The 26,817-nt window shown below is 36.0% G+C and overlaps 1 protein-coding gene across 1 annotated transcript in view; it reads left to right on the top strand.

Moving 5' to 3' along the window:
• LOC131688324 (rap guanine nucleotide exchange factor 4-like) overlaps positions 1–26,817 on the top strand; it is a 491,347-nt gene that overhangs the window by 329,867 nt on the left and 134,663 nt on the right. Inside the window, exons 10-12 of the mRNA XM_058972527.1 lie at positions 6,198–6,343; positions 22,068–22,212; positions 22,620–22,796. Of these exons, the coding sequence (XP_058828510.1) occupies positions 6,198–6,343; positions 22,068–22,212; positions 22,620–22,796 (468 nt within the window). The remainder of the gene's footprint in view (positions 1–6,197; positions 6,344–22,067; positions 22,213–22,619; positions 22,797–26,817) is intronic.

The following is a 26,817-nucleotide window of genomic DNA, read 5'->3' as shown; positions in this document are numbered from 1 at the left end:
CAAATGTATAATATTTTCAATTTAAATGATAATACGTTAAAGACTATTCTCGGCTATATTAACAAACAAGTTAGAACAACAAAATATTTATCTATTTAAGTATTTAGATTTTTTTTGCAGATCCTATTTTTTATTAAATTGATCATTTTTGAGTCATTAGACAGGCTGATTTTCTATGCAATTATTCTAATAGATCCTTGAAACTATGGCAAAAGGCAGAGTAGTAATTTTGCTCGTTGACATGTAAAATGTGTGCAAATAAACTACTGATTTCTCTACAAAGCATAAATACAAATTTTAGCTCTATTGAACTACACTCTTGCAAAACCGTTGGGACTCGATAAGGTTATTATGCAAATATTATATTTGAGCTCACGAAGGTTATAGGTTTTATATCCGAATTCATGGATTTTTTGACTGTACAAAATATATGTTCCAATGAATTAATCTACTAAACTAACCGAGAGTTTATCTACTAAAGGATAGTTTACCAATCGCAAGGGAATCCCTTAGTGCTAACCACTATTATATTCTAATTTACGTAAATTTTGTTAAATATAACATTTGTGATGCTACCAAAATAACTTGAAACAACAAATATGGGTGAGCCAATTAATTTTAGCATCATACTTGCTTCCGAAAATCAAAGAGAACACATCGCACTTGCTTCTCTTGTGCCAAAGATACTCTCTTTTAGATTTCGCTGTTTATAAATTACTGCAATTTATCCGATACCTGTGATACTTTTGCAAAAAAAAAAATTGTCAGTGGCAGTGTGCATGGCCTTCTGTCAAGTTCTTTCTGGCAGTTGGATTTGCTATGATGCTTGCAGTTACAATTTCTAAGTCAATTCAAACATGTTGACACTAATCTGCTCAGTAATTGGTTCGTTTTTAACAAGCTCAAGTTTTTTTACAATCATCATCAAGATTGGAAGAGATGCATGACTTCTTGAAGAAAACTGTGATCCTTTTTGATTAGAAGTTTGTTTTACCAAAATTTGAGAAACAATTTCAATTAAAGTTGTTGAACGTTGTGCGGGTAACGAAGACTTTTTGAAGATGTTTTTGAACATGCCGTTTTATTCAAACCGAATAGAAAGTATCCGAGCGTAATTACGAAAGCACTCGTTCTGAGTGCATAGAACAGATAGAAGAGATGCTGTTGAGGCGACTTAGATTAGCTGATTATTTTTTTCTCCTCCGTGATTTCTGATCATCTCTCTCATTTTATTTCAAAACAAACAAAAAAAAACAGACCAAGAGACTGACATATACTGAAGACAGGAAATCGAAATTATTGGACTTATAGATTCAACCAGTCACAACATTTTAGTCGCAATAGCCTTTTAATACGAAACGAATTCCTCGCATGAAAATTAAATTATGTTCCAATGAAAATATTGCATTAAACTGATGCGAAAACATAAATTATTGCCTCGGCTATATCATTCTCAGTAAACCAAAATATTTTTTGCCTAGTAGGCTTAAATGTGATGCCTAGTATTTATACTGTGCGCAGACCTAATACATAAATTCAAATTGGGTGCAATTCAAAAACTTATAATTTAAAGTTAAAATGTGGTTGCCAATATTGAGAATTACATCTAAGTTTTGTTAAACGTGACAATCACTTGCGATGAAGCGTTCACTTTTGGAGAGTTTTAGTGCTCAGACGTCCATAAAACTTTTACTTTTTTAAATTATTCGTTTAGTGGACTCGGTTCAATGCTTTCGCCAATCGGAGCAGTGGTTCTTTTATCCATTTAGATCTATTTCCAATAATAAAAATTATAAAACTAGTTTTCATGGTTGTCCAGCAGGTCTCGCGCAAGCTCTTAGCCATTGCACGTATCCACGAGGCGGGAAATATTTTTCCTGGCCAACTGCCAACCAGTATTGAAAAGCATCCTGGAAAACACTACAGTTATTCTGTAGTGTTTTTCTTGTAAATATTAATATTTGAAGAATATTTTCATATGTCGCAAATATTGAAACGCCAATGCCTACTGTGCAAAGTTGAGTTTGAAGACGATTCAAAATTATAGGTTATTAAATTGTACATTTAATGAATACTTTAATCAACGAATCTTTTTGAATCTTAATAGAGGAAGAAACGAGGACAACCGTACCGACCGTTTCTTAAAGGGGTATACAATAAATCATTGGAAGTGACTTGGCTAAGAAGGTCAATGTCACTCCTTTGGTCCTTCGCGATGGAACAGAGGTATTTATACCGTGCTCTGGCTAATAAGCCTTGGTTAAAGTACTTTTATTCGCTCTTTTCCACACCGTCTGCGAATTCTTTACGAAAACCATTCAATATATACAAACTCATGTAGGATTGACTCTCCTAAAGATCCAGTAAATGAAGTCAAAAAACAAACGCTTCCACTCTCTTTGATGACAGATTTTGGTAGCTTGCTCTGTGAAACATTAATTAGTCTGATAAGGACACGTATGACGTGACAGTAAAGTTCGGCTGACCAAGTCACACTGTATTAACAAAATTTAATAATATTTTGAAAACACTACATTTGTTAATCTTCAAGTATATTCATAAAAAATGACAAATGAAAGATGTTTGCGTTGTAGCATATAGCTACTTCCAAATAGGAATGGTTTGGAGAAGTTTTATAAAGAAACAAGAAACGACCTCACCGATTTTCAGTAAATTTTCAGTTCAGTTCAGTGATGGACATTCATTTAAACTGTGCACAGCCTGCGATCCATCACAGAGTGTCTTCATCAACTTGAAATCCTGACTATCCGTTCACAAATAATGAATCCCTTTTCACTGAAACTTCGGAGTACTCGATTGGTCTCTTTATACCCAGCCCGACGTTGGATTGTCGCTCTCCGACGGAAACAAAAACACTTGTTAATCCGAAAATTGCAGAACCAATGTGATCTTCCTGAATGTGGATCACGGAGCAGGATATAAAACACAAAATGAAAGCCACTCAACTTAAAATTAAAATATATATGAAACTCTGGCATTGTCACACACAACCATGTGTTTAATTTATTCAAAATAAATGCTTTCGTCTGAGCAATTTTCGCCTTCAGAAAATGTTTCTCATCACGAATACTCGGTCTTATGTGAGTCATCAATAATCACAGTCTTTGGCCGGAGCATCACTTTTTGCCTCTGCGACTCACTCATCTCGACAAATTACTAGAGCAAGAAATATAATGGTTGTTTCCTTTGTTCTTCCGACAAGGCGCTCCATATAAAAGTAACTATATTTGTCGTTTGCTTCACACTGGCTCGGACATAAACATAAACAAGCATAAACCATACTGAATTTCGTGACCATTGTTTTTGGTTGTTGGAAACAACTTTTTCTCAATAATTTATACACGCGAAACTAGCTACAAAATTGTTAAAAGTTGCTGGCAATAATGTTTTTAAAATTTATTTTTTAAACATTTCGAGGGGGGCTTTAGCCGTCTAGCCCCATCTCTAGCTACGTGCCTGAAGTCTCGCCAAATCCAACGGTTGCAGTTACATTTGAGATTGTCCAATAATAGCTGAACCTCTTCTCAAACTCACATGTGTTCCAACCATTTGACGGAAGGAAAGAAAATTAGCTTACCCTACTCTTTTCGAAATTTGGCTAAACGCCTATACGTACCTTCAACATTTACTCAAATAGTATTGGAGAAATATAAAATGAATTGAATTCATTATTGAAAATGGAACTATGATAGAAAATTACTTCAAATATGTGTAACACGAAAGCGTTTCTTAAAGCCCTAGATTTTTCTCGTTTCATCTCAAGCATTTTTCAAAGTACGAGTCACTGAATCGATCAAAAGAGTTGATTCATTTTAGTGAGTGAATCGGATACGGTTCACTCACCAAACTGAATCGGTTTGCCCATCTCTAATTTGCAGTATTGCTAGCGAATATGTCGTGGTGAACATGAATATCCCCGAAGAAAGACTTCAGATGTAAAGGTTTAAAGAATTTCACATAGACATGTAAATACAACATTCCGTTAACACAAACTCGAGGAGCAGGTGGTTCAGTTCGATAAAACCAAGTTCTTTCGTGAAATGGAAGGGTCAAAGTCAGGGGCGAATCCAGGAAAAATTTTCGGAGGGGGTCCGAAATTTCGATCCTAAAGTTTTCATTGTACTACGTATTGTACAATGTAATAACCTCATTTAATTAAAAATCTGTTAATTGCTGGTTGAATCTGGTTTGGAATGATTTTGAATTTAGAGCGAAGTAAAATAGAAACTATTTTAAAATTTCTCAACAAGTTAAAAATTTCGGGGATCCGGACCCCAAAGACCCTCCCCTGAATCCACCACTGGTCAAAGTAATGTTACAATGCAGTCGAATGTTTCCTCATTTATACGTAATCACACAAAAATCAGCTTGACTTGACAAAACCGTTTCGGTTAAAAATCAATGTCATCTCAATGTCATCCCTTGCAGACCCCCACACTTAGCATATATTTGGAATTCTTATCCTTTGGCTTGTCTTTGAATATATCATATCTCCCGTAATTTCTGTCTCTGCCTTCGTATTCTTTAAGTTGAAGTTAGAACTTGACTCAGTTTCTCTTTTAGCAAAAACTGCATTGAAACCCTTTGGTGTTTACATTCTCTTCTTTTTCAGTGTTCAGTTTCCTTGGAAATGGCAATTCTCTTGATTTATTTCATGAATTATTAAAAAGCCGGTCATGATTTCAGCGCCCCTCTGAGGCTGGCGCCCTTGACGGGGGCAAACCGCACGCTAAGGCTCTGTGTATATGGCAACAATAACTGCTTGTTGTCTCCTCATTTTTTGCCGGGATTAGTAGATAAAATTAAGAAGAACATGAAGCCGCCTCTTCTCTTAGTTACAGAGGGAGCTGGGCCAACTTAAATTACTGTTCTGTGGCAAAACAACCACCGGGTGTTCATTAATCTCTGCCCCAATTTGAACAATGTTGACACCGATAAATAACGGCGGCGGCGGCGAAACTTGCAGCATTCCTCCGGCAGCAACTAACCTGTTGCCGCCTCCCTGATCTAAATTAAGATTTCTACCACCCCCGTGATATGTACAATGGTTGTTGGTATGTATGTGTGTAAACCTGTTAAGTTCTGCTTTCTGGATAATATTCTCGGTTCGTTTCGTTGGTCGCTCGCTCGGTTGGTTGGCTGTTGTTTGCAATGCTGTTGTTCTTGTTTGTTCAGGCGCAACGAGGGGTGTCGCAGAATTGAATCATAAAACGTCCCGTCACAAATTGGACGCGGAAGGTGGACGTGGACGACGATACAGTAGAAGTAATAAAAATTATGTCACCATGATGAAGCAAGCGTGGAAAACTGAGTCGTAACTCGCGGTAATGTTTTTCGAAAGACAGACGACGTTCACTAGCAGAGCGGTACGGGATGGTGGTCTAGAAGGGCTGCGAATGGTTTATTACCACAATGATAGTCCCATCACACAAAGGGCGAAATAATGGAAGGAAAACAGAACTTGAAAGTTTCTTAGGAAGCTTGATGATGAGAATTGAACGACGTTGCTTTGACCAAGAAGGATGACAGGTTTAAATGAATAGTTGGAAGACTTGATTCTCGGGAAATCTGTAGAACAATGGGTACATTTTGCATTACTGAAACAGGAAGATGCTAGGACTGTGCCTGTAAACTTACCATTACAGTTGCCGAAAGTTTTCTCATATATGTATAACATCATTATTCTAACTCAATTCAATGCCCATACTAAGCCTGAATTCATTATTGTTAAGCAACGAGCTGACCATAACCTCACGCGAACCAGTTTTCCATTTCACATCGTTCACATTCAGAATAATTTCCGTTACAACAAACATACTGCAAAACTATAGTTGATGGACTTGTCCCAGTTACAAACTTTATTAATTAATGAATCAACGTACCAAACTCGCCTAAAACAACAGCACCTGTTCAGTGCTCATGCGGTTTGATCCAGACTCGTCCACAAGTTGGACCGTCAGTTATACACAAAACCGAAAACCCCGTCACACACACACACACGTACACACATAAACACACTCCTGCGGACAGCGCACCCATCGTGACGAATGGGGGCCCGGCACTGATTTGCAATTCAAATTGTTGACGCTTTTTCTATTTTCCACTTTCATTTCCGGTTTCACTGTGCACTGTTTGGATGGCTGGCTGGTTGGCTGTCTGTCTCGCTGCCATCACAGATCCCACGAGCGAACCCACGAAGAACTGGAACTGGTATACGAGGAGTTGCTGCACATCGCCGCTCTGTCCCATCTCTCGACGTCCATCAAGCGGGAGCTGGCTTCGATCATCGTATTCGAAGCGCACGCACATGCCGGAACTGTGTGTAAGTAAAATACGTGATGGACCTTTTTGTTGGTTGCCCCATTTTCACCCACCCTAGATCCGTGGATTCACACCCAGTGAGTGAAGATTCGCCTCAACTGGCGTGCACTACAGCAGGGTGACTAATAACCGATGGTGTTAATTCAAGACCGCCGTAGACTGTACGCTCCATTAAGCGCAAAAAAGGGTGTTGATTGTTGAACTTTGAACGGTTGTCGCATTAAATTTAAACATAGCTTACATGGGTTTTCGTTATGTTCGATGTGGGCAACGTTGAAGCAAGGCTGTTGAATCTAGAGACTCCCTCACCAAACACATGACGGAGCTATTTCGCGATAAAATACCTCACCAGATGCGACGCGGAACGTTATTTAATTTTCACATGCCATTTTGCACATGACACTCATTGGCATTTGATAATCTCTTTAGCCGTCGGTTTCTGTCGCAACTGGGAAAATTTCTATACCTGGCAGAACGATTTTTAAAGCAATGATATTAATTCTTTTCCCCAAATACTATGAAATCCGAGAATACTTTACATACCTTTCATATGATTGGTGAATAAAAATATGTTCAATTGTTACTGAGGATTTAATTACCACATCCAACGAGTTTTAATGTTTTAAAATTCATTCTATGCAGCACATACCTATATCTATATTCTTGTAAGAAAACGCATCGCCATAGCTCGTAATTTGTCATTGAGTTTGTCAATTCTAAGATTTTTTTTGAGAACAATTCTGAAGCTTTCTCTCTTTTGTCTATTTGACTCGACTCAATGTGTTAGCATGACCGAGTCGTTGGTCTTTTGTGATGCTCACAACATGCAAAAAATAGCCTTAAAAATGCCTGTATATCGATTAAACAAAATACAAATACAATAATAAACAAACAAATGCCTATCTATCGGATTATGTTGACGCAGCTTGCAGGAATCTGTCCAGGGTGCGTGACTAATGTTCACTGAATATATGTAATACATAAATATGATTTTCCTTGGATTGTTAAATAGGAGAGGAAAGGGTTTATTAGACGCATTTTCACCACACGAATACCGTTGCGTAATCCTGGCAAGAAGTTCCTTGCGATATTCACTTCTCCGTATTTGTATTGTATTGTTTGATAGTATGAGCATTAGTACGCGGTACCAGGTCATGTAGTTTCACTACATGACTATACATACTGGGAAGTAGTATAAAGTGTCATTTCATTCGACGACGTGCTTCAAGTTGTTCTGCGAAGCAAATGATTCTGCTTGACTGTTTTTGAACATAATCTGTACCTCATGACGTACATGGTGGAATTGTACATCCGTAACTTCTGCTATGTCGAGCTTCATGTCCATCTTCAACAATTTCTCCACTTTGCAAGTCGAAGGACTTACTGAATATTTCAAAAAGCAACACAGTTGGGCCGCATCGGATGATGGACTAGTATTGATTTGTCACTCATTGTTCACGTTTCACACACTAGGTTGAAGGAACGAATGTTAGTGGAGCACAGCCAATTTTTCGCTACCGAACAGAGTAAGTTGAGAAACCAGGATTTCTAGATTTATAAAGTTTCCAGATAATAAAATGAATTCAGACGTTTTCAGAAGATCTCAGAAAATTTTGGAGCATATTAGAATCGTGCAGTGTATTTTCAGACCACCTCAAATGGCATTTGAAGGTTTAAAAAAATTTGAGATGATATTTATAAAATTCAGGTAACTTAAAATTATTAATTATTAATTAAATTAAAAATTATTAATTAAAAAATTTCAGAATTTCCGAAAATTTTAGAAGGTTTAAAGATCTCGGAAATGTTTAGATTATTTCAGCAGATTTCGGAAAATTTCTGAAGGCTTAAGAAAACATTGAAAATTTTAGAAGGTTTAAGAGAATATCAGAAAATTTCGAATGATTTCAGAGGCTTATAATAATGATATCAGTTTCTCGAAGACTTCAGATGATTTAACAAAATCGATAGTTTCAGAGGGATTTTGAACAAAAATCAGATTTCGGAATATTTTCGAAGAGTTAGGAAGATTTTAGAAGATTTGAGGGAATTCTAGATGACTTTAAGCAATTTCCCGAACATTCAGAAAATTTCATAAGCTAATAGAAAGTTTCAGATGATTTCGAAAGATTACAGGAAATTCCAGATGATTTCAGAAGATTTCAAAAAAAATCCAGAAAATTTCAACGGAGTCGAAAAAATCAGAAGATTTTGAATGATTTCAGGAGATTTTTAGATAATTTCAGAATACTTTAGAAGACTTTAGATGATTCTCGAAAATTTCAAAAAGTTTTTGAGAACATTACATAAAAATTAAAGATTATTTGAGAAATTTGAGAAAGAAAATTTCAGAAGATTTTATAAGATTTCAGCATACTTCAGAATACTTTTATAGCATTTCAGAAGATTTCAGAATATTTTAGAAGATTTCAGAAAATGCCCAGAATTTTAGAAGATTAAAAAAATCATGTAATTTCAGGAAATTTTAAGAAGTTTTAAAAGATTTCAAAAGATTTCAGAAGATTTCAGAAGATTTCAGAAGCTTTCAGAAGATTTCAGAAGATTTCAGAAGATTTCAGAAGATTTCAGAAGATTTCAGAAGATTTCAGAAGATTTCAGAAGATTTCAGAAGATTTCAGAAGATTTCAGAAGATTTCAGAAGATTTCAGACGATTTCAGAAGATTTCAGAAGATTACAGAAAACTTCAGAAGATTTCAGAAGTTTTGAAGAAATTTCAAAATATTTCAGAGATTTCATAAAATTTCAGAAAAATTCTTTTGTGGAGATTTCAAAATATTTTTGTAGATTTCAAAATATTTCAGTAGATTTCAGAAAATTTCAGAAGATTTCGGAAGATTTCAGGAGATTTTAGAAGATTTCAGAATATTTCAGAAGATTTTAGAAGACTTCAGCAGATTTTCTAAGATTTCCGAAGATTTTAGAAGTTTTAATAAGATTTCAGAAGATTCCAATAAATTTCAGAAGTTTTGAGGTGATTTCAAAGGATTTTGGAAGATTTCAGAAGATTTTAAAATATTTCACAAGATTCCAGAAGATTTCATAAATTTTTAGAAGATTTCAGAGGATTTCAAAGATTTCAATAAATTTCAGAAGTTTTGAGGAGATTTCAAAAGATTTTGGAAGATTTCAGAAGATTTGCTAAGATTTCAGAAGATTTCTGAAGTTTGCAGAAGATTTCAATAAATTTCAGAGATTTTGAGGAGATTTCAAAATATTTTCCGAGATTTCAAAAGATTTTAAATTTTTTTAGAACTTTGATGAGATTTTAAAGGATTTTGGAAGATTTCAGAAGATTTCACGAGATTTCAGAAGATATCAGAAAATTTCCTAAGATTTCAGAAGTTTTCAGAAGATTTCAATAAATTTTTAGATTTTTGAGGAGATTTCAAAGGATTTTGGAAGAATTCAGAAGATTTCAGAAGATACCTGAAAATTTCCTAAGATTTCAGAAGATTTCACAAATTTTCAGAAGATTTCAATAAATTCAGACGTTTTGAGGAGATTTCAAGAGAATTCAGAAGAGTTCAGAAGATTTCAGAAGATTTCAGAAGATTTCAGAGAATTTCAGAAGATTTCAGAAGATTTCCTAAGATTTCAGAAGTTTTCAGAAGATTTCAGAAGATTTCAGAAGATTTCAATAAATTGCAAAAGTTTTGAAGAGATTTCAAAATATTTTTGGAAATTTAAAAAGATTTCAGAAGATTTCAAAAAATTTTAGAAGCTTTGATGAGATTTCGAAAGATTTAAGGAGATTTCAGAAGAGTTCAGAAGATTTCAGAGAATTTCAGAAGAATATTTGAGAAGATTTCAGAATATTTCAGAAAAAATCAGAAGATCTCAAAAGATTTCAGATGATTTCAAAAGATTTCAGGATATTTTAAAAAGTTTCAGAAGTTTGGATGAGGTTTCAAAAGATTTTGGGAGATTTCAGAAGATTTCAGAGAATTTTAGAAGATTTCTGAAAATTTCACATTTCCTAAGATTTCAGAAGTTTGCAGAGGATTTCAAAAGATTTCAATAAATTTCAAAGTTTTGGGGAGATTTTAAAAGATTTTGTGAGAATTCAGAAGATTTGAGAAGATTTCAGAAGATTTCAAAAAAAATTAGATTGCTTCGAAACATTTCAGGAGATTTCAAAAAGTTTCAGGTTTTTGGGAGATTTCAGAAGATTTCAGAGAATTTCAGCAGATTTCAGAAGATTTCAGAAGATTTCAGAAGATTTCAGAAGATTTCAGAAGATTTCAGAAGATTTCAGAAGTTTTCAAAAGAGTTCAGTAAATTTAAAAAAAAACCAGAAGGTTTCAGAATATTACAGAAAATTTCAGACTACTTTTGATGATTCTCGAAGATTTCTGAGGATATTAGCGGATGATGGAGACGATTATTGAATTATTATAAAATTTCAGAAGATTTTGAATCATGCTAAAAGATCTCAGGAGATTTCAGAAAATTTCAGAAGACTTTAGAAGACAAAGTATTTCCGAAGAATTTCTGATGAATAAGAAAATTCCCAAAGATTTTAAAAGATTTCAAAGAATTTCAGGAGATTCTAGAAAATTTCATCAAATTCGTAAAGATTTCAGACTTTTTGAATAAAAATCAATGTATTACGTATAGAAAAAGTTTTCAATAGATTCCACTGTTTTCAGAAGATTAAAAAGGGCCTAGTATTTCAGAACATTTTAAAAGTATTCCGATAATTTCAAAATACCTTGGAAGGCTTCAAAAAATTTCAAAGGAATTCAGAAGTTTTCGAAAAGTTTCATGAGATTGCAGAAATTTTTAAAAAATTAAATTAGATTTTAAATGATTTAAAAAGTTCCCAACAAACAGAATATACACTATGCCATATTTCTCCGTAGTGGAAAAAGTAGTTAAAAACGATTTTTTTTTCTCCACTACGGAGAAAGCTGTTTTAAATCACATTTTGCGCGTCAAAGCGCACAACCTATAACTAAATAAGTTATAAAATTTGCGTTCTGATCAGAATGTGACACAAACTTAGTGACAGCAGAGGAAATTATTCTCCACAAAGGAGAGATTTGAATTCATTAATTCTCATCAGCTTAATCATCACTTCCTTTTCTTACGATACATCAGAACTAGAGGTTTACTCAGCAACCCAAACAGTGTTTTCGTTCTTTTGCAGCTAGCGTCAATCCAGCGTTAGCTTAGTCCTGTTACTAAGTTAGTATGGGATTCTGATGAGATGAAGTGGAAACGCAAATTTCCTAAATGATTTAATCAGAAAATTCGTAAAAATTCAGATTTAAAATGTTGTCGTGACTACGACTAACCTTTCAGACACATTTTAAAAATTTCGAAGAAAACAGAAGTGATAGTTTTTCAACGTTAGTAACAATTTGGAGTTCCTAGGAGACCTAACCGAATATTGGGAAATCATATAAGTCCCGCATGTACCTATTTGCTTCATTCGTTGCTCGCTAGTCGCACGAGAAGCAAGTCGATAAACCTTCAGACGGTGCAGCTAAAAGGAGGCACACTTTTTGTTAATATTTGCGGGATGTGCTATATTACGATGATGCTTTTATTTTGTCTAATATCTCCTGTTTGCAAACTTTTCTATTTTCTTATTTTTTCATTAATTTTAATTTTTGTTAAAATCTAATTTGTCCATTTTTTTATTTTTTTAATTCTTCCATTTTTTAAATTGCACTATTTTTCCTGATTCATAAAATGCTGGTTATTTTAATTTGAAATTTGCTTTTTTTAGTTTTTCTTGTTAGCATATCTATTTATTTTAATTTGTATCGAATTCACCATTATTTCTAATTACTCTGTATATTTTTAAATTTATAGCTATTTTAATTCTTTTATTTTTCCTACTTTTTCCACATTTTCTTCTTATTATGATTTGCTCCTCGTTTGTGCTTTCTTAGTTTAGTTTCATTCTGCAATTTCTAATTTTTCTATTCATGTTTTCTTAATTTTTCCAAATTCTTTTAGTTTTCCAAATGTTTCAATATTTCTATTTTCCTTAATTTTTTCTGAATATTCCAATTTTTCATTTTTTGCCTTTCTCAATATTGATATTGCAATTGCTTTGAAAACCAACTTTTTAACCGAGACCCGGAGGGCCTAGTGACATATACCATTCGATTTAGTTCGTCGAGTTCGGAAAATGTCTGTGTGTATGTATGTGTGTGTATATGTGCGTCTGTGTGTGTACGTGAACACAATCTTACTCACTTTTCTCAGAGATGGCTGAAACGATTTTCACAAACTTAGTCTCCAATGAAAGGTACAATAGGCTGCTATAGAATTTCTAATGGATCCAACTTTCGGTTCCGGAATTATAGGGTGATGAGTGCGATGACGCAGAAACTGTCGATTTTAATAAATTCTGCAATGGATGTATAAAGGTGAAATTTTTTTTCCAAAATGTGCTCACATCTGCTTGGATTTTTTTATTTCGATTATAGAGGTTTTAACCTTAAGGTCATTCGCCTCTTCGGGTTAGAAAAATCTCTTATGAAAAATTTCTAACCCTATGTGCGGGGTCGGGATTGGGCTTGGATTTGTAGTTCTAGGTCACTAACAGCCATTCAAAGTTTCTTTGGTCACATTGGCCACCATCATCAGTCCCGGAAGCCCCGGCGGAAGTATCCAAATTCTAAACAATAGTCTCATCGGTTTCTCGGAGATGGCTTGACCGATGTATTTGTGGTAACACAATTCACGTCAACGTGTTTCGTTCGCCCGAAGGGAGCAGGATGTTCACTAGTGCCTCCTAATGAAAGAATCCCATACTATTCGATACCATCTCAATGGTTATGATCTCGGATGCAACTTTACCGAATGCAGCGATCCGCTGAAATCAGGAAATTGAGATACATTGGGTCAAGCAACTGATATGGTCACTAGCGCCGACTAGTGACAGTATTCTGAAATATTCGGTTTAACCCCTCAGGGGTTTTATTTGCTTAGCAGCTTCGTCGAAGACACAGACTTTCCAAAAAAAACAGGATTTTCAGATAGAGTAAGATGAATAAAAAACATACACACTGGCGCTACCTAGCGGCAGAGTCTTATTTCAAGCTAATCGATCTTCCACAAGTTAGCTTGTGATCTCCTGAACAAGTATGCCGATGAAAGTAACCCTCTATACGATCGAGATCACGAGATATGTTGAACAGAATGTAGTTTTGTCGAACTTCCTAAATATATTCCTATATTTATTGACCTGGTTTTAACAAACAATTTGAAATTTTAAAAGAATTTTTGGTCGCTGTAAAATATTTATTTCGTGGATTGGTTGATTATCCTTGGCGAAAATGAAAAAAAAAATCAACCAATCCACGAAATTAATTCGAGATTTTATTGTTGCACTTGAGATATGACAGTGTACAAAAAATATTATATTTTGCTCAGAGCATATTATCTGAGGAATACATTGATAAATGTCATTGCAACAAAATGATAATAAAAAATCCCAAAGTGTTGTACCAAGTACAACAGCGCGAGTGCTGGAGGGTTTACAATCCGACAATAAATTTCTCCCTGATCAACAACACGCAAACAGATTTTACCACTTCAATAGAAATATGGCTTTATGTACCGAGAACAAAACATACTCGAAACAATATATAGCGATAGGGGATAATTTTTAGCATCATTTGTAGTCCATTTCGTGGACGTATCTTTCAAAATTATGAGTCTTATTAAAGTTTTCATCCCCGTAAGCAGTCAGATCCGGATATCGCCCACCACGGATTTGGGTCCGGCAACGATGAAAACACCAATCGGCAAAGTTGAATGAGTGTGGCGGCAACAAAAAACAATGTCCTTTCTTAATGGTTGAATGACCGCCAAAGGCTCTGTGTTACTGCTGGTGTCGGATACATAAATTACCCGCCGGACGCTGTAAGATTAAGGAAAAGCCATTTTCGGTTGTTGCGATGGGTTTGTATTTAAAAATGGAAACACGTGTCTGTATACGGTGTAACAAACAAGCGGTCCTTTTTTGCGTCTGGTGACGGATGACCGTCGTCGACCGGTGGTGGTGTTTTTTTGTGGCTTGAAAATTACACTAACATAATTAGGCTAAAATGATGGCTCTAACCATGTGATGTATCTTGATGTTCCAATTATTCATAAGAAATTTACGGCTGGTGACGATCCGATAATTATTTTTATTATGTTGATACTAACCGGCTTATGAAGGTCGTTTGGGTAGAAACCAGCACCTAGGCAAGCAATTATCCTTCATGATACAGTCTGCTACCAACTTAGCTTTTGTTGACCATCCCCATCCTTCATTTTCGAGCCAAGAAAATACGAGGATTTTTTATTCGTCGTCCGGAGTGATGAGCTACGATATTTTAATCTAATTGGAATGTTCTTTGAACTTATATTGAGGCTAATTTTGAAGAAAAATTCACTGCCCAGAAAAAGTAACCTGCTGCATGGTTTGCTTCTTTTTGCAGCTTATGAGATAGAGCCAAGTTGAAATTTCATTTGAAAGTAAATGAATTAATTTATTTTATACCTTTTTGGGTCGAAAGATACTGCCTAAAGACGCAATTTACCAGCAAATAGTTTGCTTACAAAAAGTCAATCGTGAGATTAATTCAGTTTCATTTTTAAATAAAGATGCAATCGATTTATTTATTTTGGTATTTTTGGTGAAAACACAATTGTGCTAGATGGAAAGATAGTTGGTCCTGCACTCATGAAACCAGCGCCTCCCACACGTAGTGGAAATTTGTATTGGCAGCTGAGTTGTACCATCTAGAGGATCGTCGGCCCTGCCTCCAAGCTAGAACACTTATGGATATTGTACGACCAGGTTCTGATGAAGGACATAGGATGCGGTTTCATTAAAGATGGACCATACACACCTAGAAAAAAATATGATTACCTTTGACGTAGAAAGCATTGCGACATTTTTTTCTGTCTGATTTCAGCAGGTATCAAAAGTTTTATATGACCACAGCATGGGGTGATATTTCCAGCAAATTCAAATTTAATTTTTCCAATATAGTCGTCCTATAACTGATGATCTGTCAAGGTATTTCTAAGAGGATTCAGAACCAAATTTTTCATTACCAACAATACGATGGGCTCGAAGCTAGTTGTGGCCAGATTTGGCAAACTGTCACTGCATCCAATAGGCCCCGCAGTGGTACCGCTACTATAAGGTGGGTTTCGTGGAAGATATAAGTACATTCAGTACAGTCCGCGATTCCACTCATTAGATAAATAATAAGCAATTATCAAACGTAAGTTACATAAAACAGGGAAACGGGTGCATGTTTTATACGCTTTAACTGTGTGTGAGTTAATGCCACCACTGCCGAAAATTTATTGCCTCTACTATGGATATTCAGCAGTTTTGGCATTAACTCACACACAGTTTAAGCGTGTAAAACTTGCACCCAGTTTATCGTGAGCTCTTTACCATACTCGATTTGAAACGTTGCATGTACACGAACGATCATGTTGCTCGTTTAGCAAGCGAGCGACGGTTGTAAATGATTGTAATGAATACGCGGCACCTCTATTTATAAACGACCAGTATTTTATTTAGTCACATAGGTGTGTGTGCAAATGCCAACGTTGCCGAAAATCTATAGCGTCTAACGCTTATTGTACCGTCCGGGCATTAGAGTCATGATGTTGCTCGTTTGGCATAAGAGCAACAACTGATTCAAACTGGCACGCGGCACATCTATTTATAACTTTTCGTATTTGATTGAGCTACTTAGGTACTTCCTCTTGACAGCTCTGCCTAAAACAGCTGTTGCATAACTGGCAAAACTACCCTCTAGATTTTTTAATTTAAACGATTTTCAATAGACTACTTTTATTACACAGATATTAATTTATTACTAATATTCAAGTTTAGCTGTTTTTGAATAGTGTATAAATTGTGCATAAATGATTGAAATTCATCTATTAATAGTGGAGTTAAAAATCTTACATAGCTTCCTTACAAATGAAACATTTCAGATTTTAAAATGACACCTAGGCCCAAGATAGCCCAAGTAACAATTATAGTTTTATAGCGTGCTACAAGTGCAATCTAAATTTATGAGTGGCTATAAAACTATCATAAAACTTTAACTGTTACTAGTGACTGTGTGGAGCAAGGCATTTTTAATGTCAAAAATTTAAAACTAAATTCAAAGCAAAATAAGTTTACCGATGAAAAATGAAAAACATCTTGATTAATTATATTACAATGGATTAATATTTCTGTAAAACATTATGCTTATAAACCCGAATTGAATATATCTCGTGTATCAATACTTCTATCTCTCTTTCTGAAAACAGAAACCTTATCGCTCTATACAGAATATGAAAAATATTGCTCATTTTTTCTGTAAACAGATATGCAAGAAATGTATAGAAAGGACAGCTCATGTTCAAAATAAGGATAATATCCAGATAATGTTTAGGTCAATAACAACAAATATGGTAAACACAAGAATAAATAAAATGTAGGGTAAGGTGGGGTAAATCCGACCAAGTAAATGGTTTTGGCAGTAAAATGCTCATTTTAAATCGGATCAAGTCGTTTTATATACCAAATTGAAGTTTAGACTCCTGGGCAACTTTCTATATATAGCATTTTATTCGGATGTTTGGAATATTTTGAAATACAAGCGTTTTACGAAAATGTTCATTTTTTCTGTTTTCAAAAATGGTGGGGTAAACCCGACCACCTATGTTTTTGGTTGATTTAGTGCAGATATTACCCAAATTTTATGGATTTTCAATGATAAATCAATGAATGTTGTGTTATTGAATTGTAACATGAAGAAAATGGAGTTCAATGCCAATCTTGGAATGCTAAAATCACGAGCAGTAGCACGCAATGATATTCCCATTTGCATCGGAGCAATTGCTTGACGAATACTATAATCATCACGTTTTTGTGTCTTTCGTTTGTAATTATGAACCATTTTTCAAAAAAATAATATAAAATAACAATAAAAATATATTTAAATTTGATAAATAAACATTTTCTTAGCAAAAAAAGCGGTCGGATTTACCCTACTATTTAGAGGTCGGATTTGCCCCACCACGTCATTTTTCATTACGATGCAATTAAAAAAAGTTATGAAAAATGTTGAACCAAATTCATCTACGCACTTTGTAGGACTTGGATCAAAAAATTTAAATCCACTTACATTTTTATGCAATCACTTTAACAATCAGAAATATCCTGTAGGCAATAATGTACAAAAGTCAAATCAAAAGTTGTAAAAACACACTTTTTGTCGTTTGAGCATCTCAATGTAGATTAATAAAATGCTGTCATGCCACCATTATGATTATTTTCGATGCTCTACACGACACCATTGATATTAGTTCGCGCAGTGCTTCTGATTTTCGGTAACAGAGGGGGGTCGGGTTTACCCAACGGTCGGATTTGCCCCACCTTACCCTATTTATTTTATAGCAAAAAAAATCACAATCGTTACTAATTAGATCATTTCTATGTAATTCTCTATTACTGTTTTTATAACGAGCGTTTTTGTGAGTCCAAGAGCCATCGCCCAAAGGGCATTCGGCCAAAAAGCACACGGTCAAACGGCATTCAATCAAACGGCAATCGACTACTCGGCCCCTTCCGCCAATTACCATTCGGCCAATGACCCATTGGACCAATAGACATTCAGCCAATTAGCCCTTTCGGTCAAGTGCCAGTCGGCCAAATAGCGTTCGATTAAACAACATTCGGTCAAATAGCTGTAGGCCAATCGACTTTCGGATAAATGACCGATCATCTATTATAGTAGCAATTAGGGACCAAACAAGAACACTTAGGATCTTTTGAGATGGTTGTCTAGAAATATTTACCAATGAAAGTGTGATGCTATATCGCCCCTGTCATGCTAGCTTATGTCAAACGCCATTTTGAGGTAAACTGAGTTAGGTATGCCATATTACTTGCCTGAAAAATCTCTACAAAGTGGCGTTTTCAGAATTTTGCGATTCTTCTTGGTTACTGAGATATATCGAGAAACTTGAGAAGAAATTGAGTTTTTTGCATCAAATCGCTGTATCTTGGGATTGACTTAAATTATATTGAAGTTTAGGTTTTTTTCTGCGTAAAATATCTAAGAAATACATGATTTTTAACGCAATGCACACGGAAAAAAACCGTTAATAAATTCATGACAAAAAAGATCACGATTTTGTGAACTGAATGATTTACGAAAACCGTGACGATGTTCCCGAAAATATGAACAATAAACTTTGTACTTATGAAACTATTTGTGTCTCCAAAACACTAGATCGCCCCGAATATATACTTGGCGTTACATTCAAATGTTTGGTTGGGTGTTACTGTTGTTGTTCCCTGGATATGTTAAGTTTTTGTTATGAATCTTGTTCATAATTAGAGACGATGTTCATGATTTCAGAAGCTTATTCGCGATTTTTGTGATTTCTCATTACGTTACCGTGCTATTTTAATCTGGAGTTTACTATCGGATTTTTCTGACAGAATAGCAGAATTTATGTGCATGATTTCAGGTTCTTAGTTTCGATTTTCGTAATTCTAATTCATCTTATCGTGATATTTTAGTCATAAGTAGAGTGATCCATGTTCATGATTTCAGAATCTTTGTCAAGATTTTTAATATTTGAATCGCAAGTAATGTGATTTATGTTCATGATTCTAGGAACTATGTCACGATTTTCATAATTTCTAGTCACATTGTCGTGATATTTTAGCAATGAGTAGAGCTTCATGTATTTTTATGTTCATGCTTTCAGGAGCTTAATGACGATTTTTGATATTTTTATGTGTGATACGTAGAGTAATGTGATTCATGTTCATGATAGCTTCGCCTTATCGCAATTTGTTACTTTTTGGTGACCATCGGTTTTTTTACTCGGAGTGACGTGATAATATGAACTGGATCATAAAAGTGTGACTGATTCACGGTATCTTGATCTGAGAACTACTTCACGAACGCGATTTGTGGTGCTCAGCGCGGTTTTCGTTTTCTGTTCAAACATCACACTGAATCTTAGCAAATGAATAACGCTGATTGAGGTCCTCGTAGTTTTCTTATACCCACTGCTCGTACCAATTACTGGTCACTAACAAATGTACATTTCATGAAAAAATGCATGAAACAAAAATGATTCCACGAATAAAACTCTAAATTTTCTGAAATAGTACACATGAAAGTTTCATTATCATGTTGTACGAAATTGATAATGATTTGGGATATCTTCTAAATACCACAAGCAGGCGTTGCATTTATCGCTCATATGAGTAAACGAATCCGGATAATTTGCTACTGCGACAACAAAAACTCACATTTTCACACGAAAAGTTTTTGGCTCTCACACAACTTCTCCGGATAAATACATCGTGTTATTTCTCCGGATAATTGAAACCGCCGCAGAATGAGCAAATGAATTTATCACGGTATCCTTTTTGCGCTCGCTGCCTTGCTGTCGCTACTCCAAAACGATGACGAAGGATGAGCGAACAGCAGTCGCGAACAATTTGAATAATTGGTACACGAGGAGGATCTTCTCGGCCGGAAGGACAATGGCATTTGTTTGATTTGTTTTTCGGAAAGGTTCACTTCGACACCGGTCAAGGGCTTTCCATTCAATAGGGGAAGACCGCTATTAGGAAATTAAATACACTCTTAGGCTTCGATCTGTTTTTCGTTTATGCCTTCGGAGAAAATGGGATAGGGCGGAGAACCCAATGGGAAATTTGTCGAATTGGACAGGAGAAATACGTAATGTCAATCTAATTAGCATCGATTGTTCTTGTGTAGCTTTCCCAGTAATTTTTACTTGGTACGGTGAGACGTCATTTTCTAATGTTCCAAGCTAGCTTTACGTGAAACTATTAAGATATTAGTAGGGAAGGACGGGGAGCGACAGAACTGAGCCAGTTTTATAAGAATTCCTTTAAAATTTTGCTGAAGTTATACACGTTAGCTGTTTCAGACATGTCTTAGATACACTATGTGTATAATTTTTCGATGATTGTTAGGAAATTCTCTCTGGAACTGGCTGTGGTCTGTCTTACCTCGCCGGATTTTCATAGCCCGTCTTTCTCTACATAAAATGCTTACATGTCGGCAAGTTGTACATTGAATGAAGCTTGTTGCAGTTAGAGTCCCAAAGCACATTTTTTAAAGCAGCCCATCTTATTGTCGATTTTAGAATGTCAAATATTTAAAATTAATTTCGGATTTTGAATGGTTCGTGTTCCAGTAACGTTCGAAAAAACAAGTCTATCGTATTTCTTCGCCGCTTTTCTTTGAAATTAAGTGTATATTTTGACGTTTTTATTGATTTCCACGAAATTAAAATATTATACCCTTCTCCGGCGAAAAGAAAAAAATTAAATAAATTTTATCCGGAAACTTATTCTCACGCTATTTGTGGAGACGGAGAATTTTGCGACTCATCTTATCTCGGAAAAGTTGGACATCGGATAAGCTTCTTCTCGCGTGAGTGAGAGAGAATTACAATGCCTGACCAGAAGCACGCAAAATCGATCGTAAATCATGGAATCATGAACCAGTTCACGAATCCATGAATAATATGTCATGATTTTGTTAACTCTGTGACGATATTGGTTGATGACTAATATATAAGGAATCATGAACCAGTTCACGAGTACATGAATAATACGTCATGATTTTGTGAACGAGCACGAGCGATCAATCGTGACTATTGTACTAGGAACACATGAATATATTATGATTGCTTGAACTACTTCACAAGCACGGATGGTAAGTCGTGGCTATTATTCTAGGAATCATGAACCAGTTTGGGACTACATAAATAATATTTTATGATTTTGTGAAGTATTTTACGAGCACGGTCTTACGGGCAAATGACCCACTCAATGAACAAATTACAATTCACGAGCACAGATATTGGATCGCGATTAATATATTAGGAGTCATGAATTCGTTTAAGAGAATTGAATGGATTCATGGATAAAATTCCGAGTTTCGTGAAATAGTTCACGAAAAAATATCGAGAATCTTTTGATTTTGTGAACTAATGTTTCTAAATCGATAAATAACATCAGGAATCAAGCTTTGGCTGTTAATGTTCATAAAGTTGTGAACTAGTTCACATACAGCAAATCGATTTGGTAATGACATGGCGGAAACCGTGCCTGAAGTTCACAAAACAAAATCAAATATTTCTATTAATAAAAGCGTTATGCGAACGTTACTGAAGGGAATTTGAACATAATTTTTTGCTCATGGTCCTGTTTTCGTAACGTCAAAACGCGATTGTTCCAGAATTTATGGTAGTCACGATTTTTTCCGTGCAGTTTCAGTTTTTGACTGGAAATATAGCATACATGGCAACATAAAACTTCCCATGTTCAATTATAACACGTCGTACAAATTTTATCATCAATACACATTTATGACAAGTTTAAGTGGAACTTTTGTTCACATTTTTATCAAAACTCCTAATACAATCAACCTATCTTCAAAATATTTGAGAGATTAATACAGAATAGATAAAAGCATCAGTTATCTTTTCTGAATTGTTTCTACTATTTCTAAATTTCCAGATATTCTATCCTTCCTGGAAAAATAAAAATTTAATCACGGTACAGAGCCGTACATACTGTGTATTTTCCATGGCTGATGCAATTGATGGATGATCGAATCGATTATTCACTACAACATTCGCTTATCTCATTTCCTTGTCTCGTTCACAGTATTCAACCAAGGTGATGAAGGACGCTCCTGGTACATCCTGCTCAAAGGTTCAGTGGATGTCGTTATACACGGTAAAGGAACGGTGGCGACGCTCAAGGAAGGAGACGATTTCGGCAAATTGGCACTTATCAACGATGCTCCCAGGTAAGTAAACGTACCACGGCACTAGTGGATACGGAAGAGTGGTAAAATGCAAAAAAACGATTGGAAAAGTTTCCGGTCGTGAAGGGATTGGCGGGAAAAGGTGTTAGTGGAAGAAGGTAGCGTTTACCTTATTCAATAAAGGCGTTGCCAAACTTTGAAAAAAATACCTGGCTAGAAAGTTTAATACATTTTCACTAATTATCAGGTAGCTACATCCTTATCCTAATTGGTAGTAATATTCAATTAATTTCTGAGGGGATATTAACTGGTAATTTGTAAACTACTGAACATTTGCGGTTTAAGTTAATTAATATGTGTTTAAAGATTAAGGCTGCTGTATATAAAAAACTAACCCTAATACTGTAATTGCTTTTATTACCCGCCAATCACGTGATCCGCCAATCCAGGGCGGCGACAATCGTGCTCAAAGAGAACAACTGCCTGATGCTGCGTGTGGATAAGGAACACTTCAACCGCATCCTGCGGGACGTCGAAGCCAACACGCTGCGGTTGCAGGAGCACGGCAAGGACGTACTAATCCTGGAACGGGTCGCAAAACAGCGAGGACACTCGGCAGCTTTCAAGTAGGCTTTTTTCTGAAGAAACAGTTTGCCAGTTCGAAATGTTTTCATTTATTTTTTTGTAAATAGCCAGTAATTTTTCCCTATCACTTTATTATTCTCATGCATGCCACCAGTTGCACTTTCAGTAAAATAAACATTAATTTCAGCTTGGCTTCCATAACAATTACCATACAATTTTAATACTATCAACACTCGCAAAGCACGCCAGGGCACTTTGCGTGTCGCTTGTTTTCATATCATTAAATTTAATCATAATTGCCTCTCTCAACCACTTCCGACTGTAGCGAGAAAAGTTTTCAAACGCCCAACCATTTTACAGCGAGCCGCTGAAAAGACGAGGAAATTTAACAAGGAAGTTGTTGTCGACTCTGTAAGTTTGGTTGGCTGCCAGGTGAAATGAAAAAAAAAAAATCCTGCTACCGCCGAGTTCAGCCTATCGAAATAATACCCCTTTCAACCCTTTCAACCAGAACCACCAGTGTACATACTTAGTTAGTTGTAAATCCGGTCCCAAGGGCGGAGGTCGCATGAAAGCGGATTATAAAGCGATGACGAAGGATGAGCGAACAGCACTCGCGAACAATTTGAATAATTGGTACACGAGGCGGATCTTCTCGGCCGGAAGGACAATGGCATTTGTTTGATTTGTTTTTCGGAAAGGTTCACTTCGACACCGGTCAAGGGCTTTCCATTCAATAGGGGAAGACCGCTATTAGGAAATTAAATACACTCTTAGACTACGATCTGTTTTTCGTTTGTACCTTCGCAGAAAATGGGATAGGGCGGGGAACCCAATGGGAAGTTTGTCGAATTGGACAGGAGAAATACGTAATGTCAATCTAATTAGCAACGATTGTTCTTGTGTAGCTTTCCCAAATAAATTTTACTTGGTTTAAAAACTGCGTTCGGTGACGTTTCAGTTTCTATTATTCCAAACAGTTTGCAATAGCAATTCTGTGTAAAATGGCAATATTTAGGATCCCGTTTAATTGTTGTGCAGGTGGTGAAGTGCATTGGTTTTGCTTTTTCGAGCAGCAAACTCATTTGATCTTATCATCCGCACTTCTCCTCGGAAAAGCCATTCCAGTGCAATACCACACACCGTCCTGTTGAGTGACCATCGGAAATCAATTCGAACACCGGAGCATCACTGTGATGTTTGGCATCACTGTTGAACTAAGCCGCGCTCATCAACACCTGATGAGTTGTTATGGGTATACTTGTCAGCATATGACCCAGCACGATAGATGATGATGTTTCAACCCTAGCGAAAAGTTTTCTGGTGAATATAATCAAGAATAGTTCGTTAAGTTCCTAAGGGCAAGGATGTCACATCTTCAAGCTATATAACATTTAAAAAGACCCTCGCAAAACACACCTGGCCAGTCAACATCTACTTTCTAACGGCCAATTATCAGGATTGCTGCAGAAAGGAATTCTGCTGGTCGTGGCCTGTAGCTAAACGCTATTCCGAAAAAAATCGCCTTTCTAATTGAGTGACCGAAAATAAAAGTCGCAAGGACAGAACATGCTTCGCAAAACCCGTTTCAAACATATTAGAATGGAAAAATCGGAAATAAACTTCAAGCATAAAAATAGGACAGGACTCCTTCAGATTAAGAATCGCTTAAAATGTTCTCACCCGTAAAACTCATAAGGTTGAACCATCAGTATAAAATCCGGTTAAAAATAAATAAATCGTGCGCAGAAGCATCCGTATATCGTGATGTTCAAGATTAAACGTCGGCTAAAAGCCTTATTACCTTGTAAGAATCGGAAATGTTTTTCTGTTTTTATCCTCTGACAAAGGAGAGTCCCTGTCCGATTATTATACTTGAAGCTTGTGTTCGGTTATTACATTCTAATATATTTGAAGCGGGTTTTACGCAGCATATTCTGTCCTTGGAATTACCTGTCGGATACTTCTGTGTCAGGTAATTCCAAAGAGGGTATATGTCCTTCTAAAACAATTCATGATTCTGCACACCCTCAAAACAAGTCTCAATTGCAGTCTGATGACAATCGCAACTAGTATGATTCTACCATCATTTCAAACCTGCCTGACAAACAACTCCAATGATTCTGCTTGCTCAGAATGCCTCCCACTACAGGTTGCTGCTACTGAACATAACAGTTTTGGCGCAACCGCCGAAGATCATCTGCATACTAGTCTATTGGAATTTCACTCTCCTGACCCAGTCGTACTCTCTGATGACTTTAACCAACTAAATGAAGGTGCACTTTATTTGTCGCTGCCATCACCGGAACACCCGTTATACAGTGCTATGAAAGCCACCGAGGGCTCTGACGCAGTCGCGCTACCAACGACCAGCTTAGTCATCCCGATTCTACGTTCGGTGGTCGTGAAGGGGTCTTCCGAACTTCCTTCTCAGGCGAGTGTTTTGCTTTAAATGACAATCCGCTCCCCGTAAACCTCTTGGTTAATAGTATGTCGTCACGTACAACTCCTGATTTCCTGTCCGTCTACTATCAGAACGTTGGTGGAATGAGAACAAAAAGCCGGTCTTCTTGTTTGCCCTCACTCCCTGTGACTACGACATTATCGTTCTCACCGAAACCTGACTACGTGGTGATATATTAAACGCCGAGCTAACGACGAACTACGCAATCGATCGATGCGATCGCAACTCTTCTACTAGTCATCTACGTCGCGGAGGTGGTGTTCTTTTTGCGATAAAGTAACATCTAAATGGGGCTTACTAAAAATGACAGGATGTGCATGTTTGGAGCAAGTTGTCGTGCGCGTTTTACTTCCAGGTCGGTCATCATTTATATTCTGCATTCAGGCCCGTAGCCAGGATTTTATTTCGGGAGGGGCTTATAACTTGTTGCATAAATGTGTTAATTCTGGTGACTTAAGATAGTCTCTTGAAACTGAATGTTATTTTTGAAAATTTCTTAGTGAAAACAGTTCCAAAACTAAGGCAATAGACATTATGTTGTCTGATACAAGAAATGGTATAGCACATAGACGATTTCTTGCTTTTGAATTTGGTTTTTATTACTAATTTATAAGCTACCATTTTCACCGTTGGAATTCGCAAACGTGGTCTGGTGGGTGCCCCCATTATACAACTTGAAGCCAACGAAGTGAGGCTGTCCAGCGCAGATTTATACGATATGCGTTACGTCAATTGCCTTGGAACGACCCGCTGAACCTGAACCGTACGAAGACCGTTGTCGATTATTAGGACTACACACTTTAGAAGATCGTACACCCGCGTCGTAAACTACCTTCGTGTCTAAGCTTCTTATAGCTGAATATGATGTTCTCGATCTTCTATCACAAATTAACCTGTACGCACCAACCCGTGTTCTTTGTTCTCGAACACTGCTGCAGTCTGAAATACACAACACTAACTACGCTGCCAACAACCGATATTAGAAATGACCCGTCGCTTCAACGATTATAAAGACATCTTTGACTTCGTCATTAGTTCCTCGCATGCCACTTCAGGTCATTTCTTTTTAGTATAGTTCGTTAAGGCTCAATTATTTAAATACAAATACACTACGAGAGAATGTCGAAATTCGCTCCAAACCTTCTGATTAGGCAGGTGATTTGTAGATGCGAAGAAACGGTTCAACTCCTATTCAACTCAAATTTATAATAAATTTTAATTTAAATTATGATACATTAAAGGTTATTTTCAGACAAGTGAGAACAACTAATTATTTATCTATTTAAGTATTCAGATTTTTCACAGATCCCATTCTTTTATGAAATTGATACTTTTTATACCATTAGACAGGCTTATTTTTCTAGGCAATTCTTCTACTAGATCCTTGAAACTATGGCAAAAGATAGACCAGTAAATTTGTTTGTTGACATGTAAAGGGCGTACAAAAAATACTACTGATTTCTCTACAAAGCATAATTAAGAACTATAGCTGTATTTACCTAGATTAAGCAAATATTATATTTGAGCACACGAAGCTTACAGGTTTCATTTCGAAATTCATGGATTTTTGGACAATACAAAAAAGATGTTTCAATGAA

This window comes from Topomyia yanbarensis, chromosome 3 (genome assembly GCF_030247195.1).
Source record: "Topomyia yanbarensis strain Yona2022 chromosome 3, ASM3024719v1, whole genome shotgun sequence".
In the NCBI taxonomy this organism is placed as follows: Eukaryota; Metazoa; Arthropoda; class Insecta; order Diptera; family Culicidae; genus Topomyia; species Topomyia yanbarensis.
Note: the sequence above shows the minus strand (reverse complement) of the source record. Positions and strands in the feature narration are given on the sequence as shown.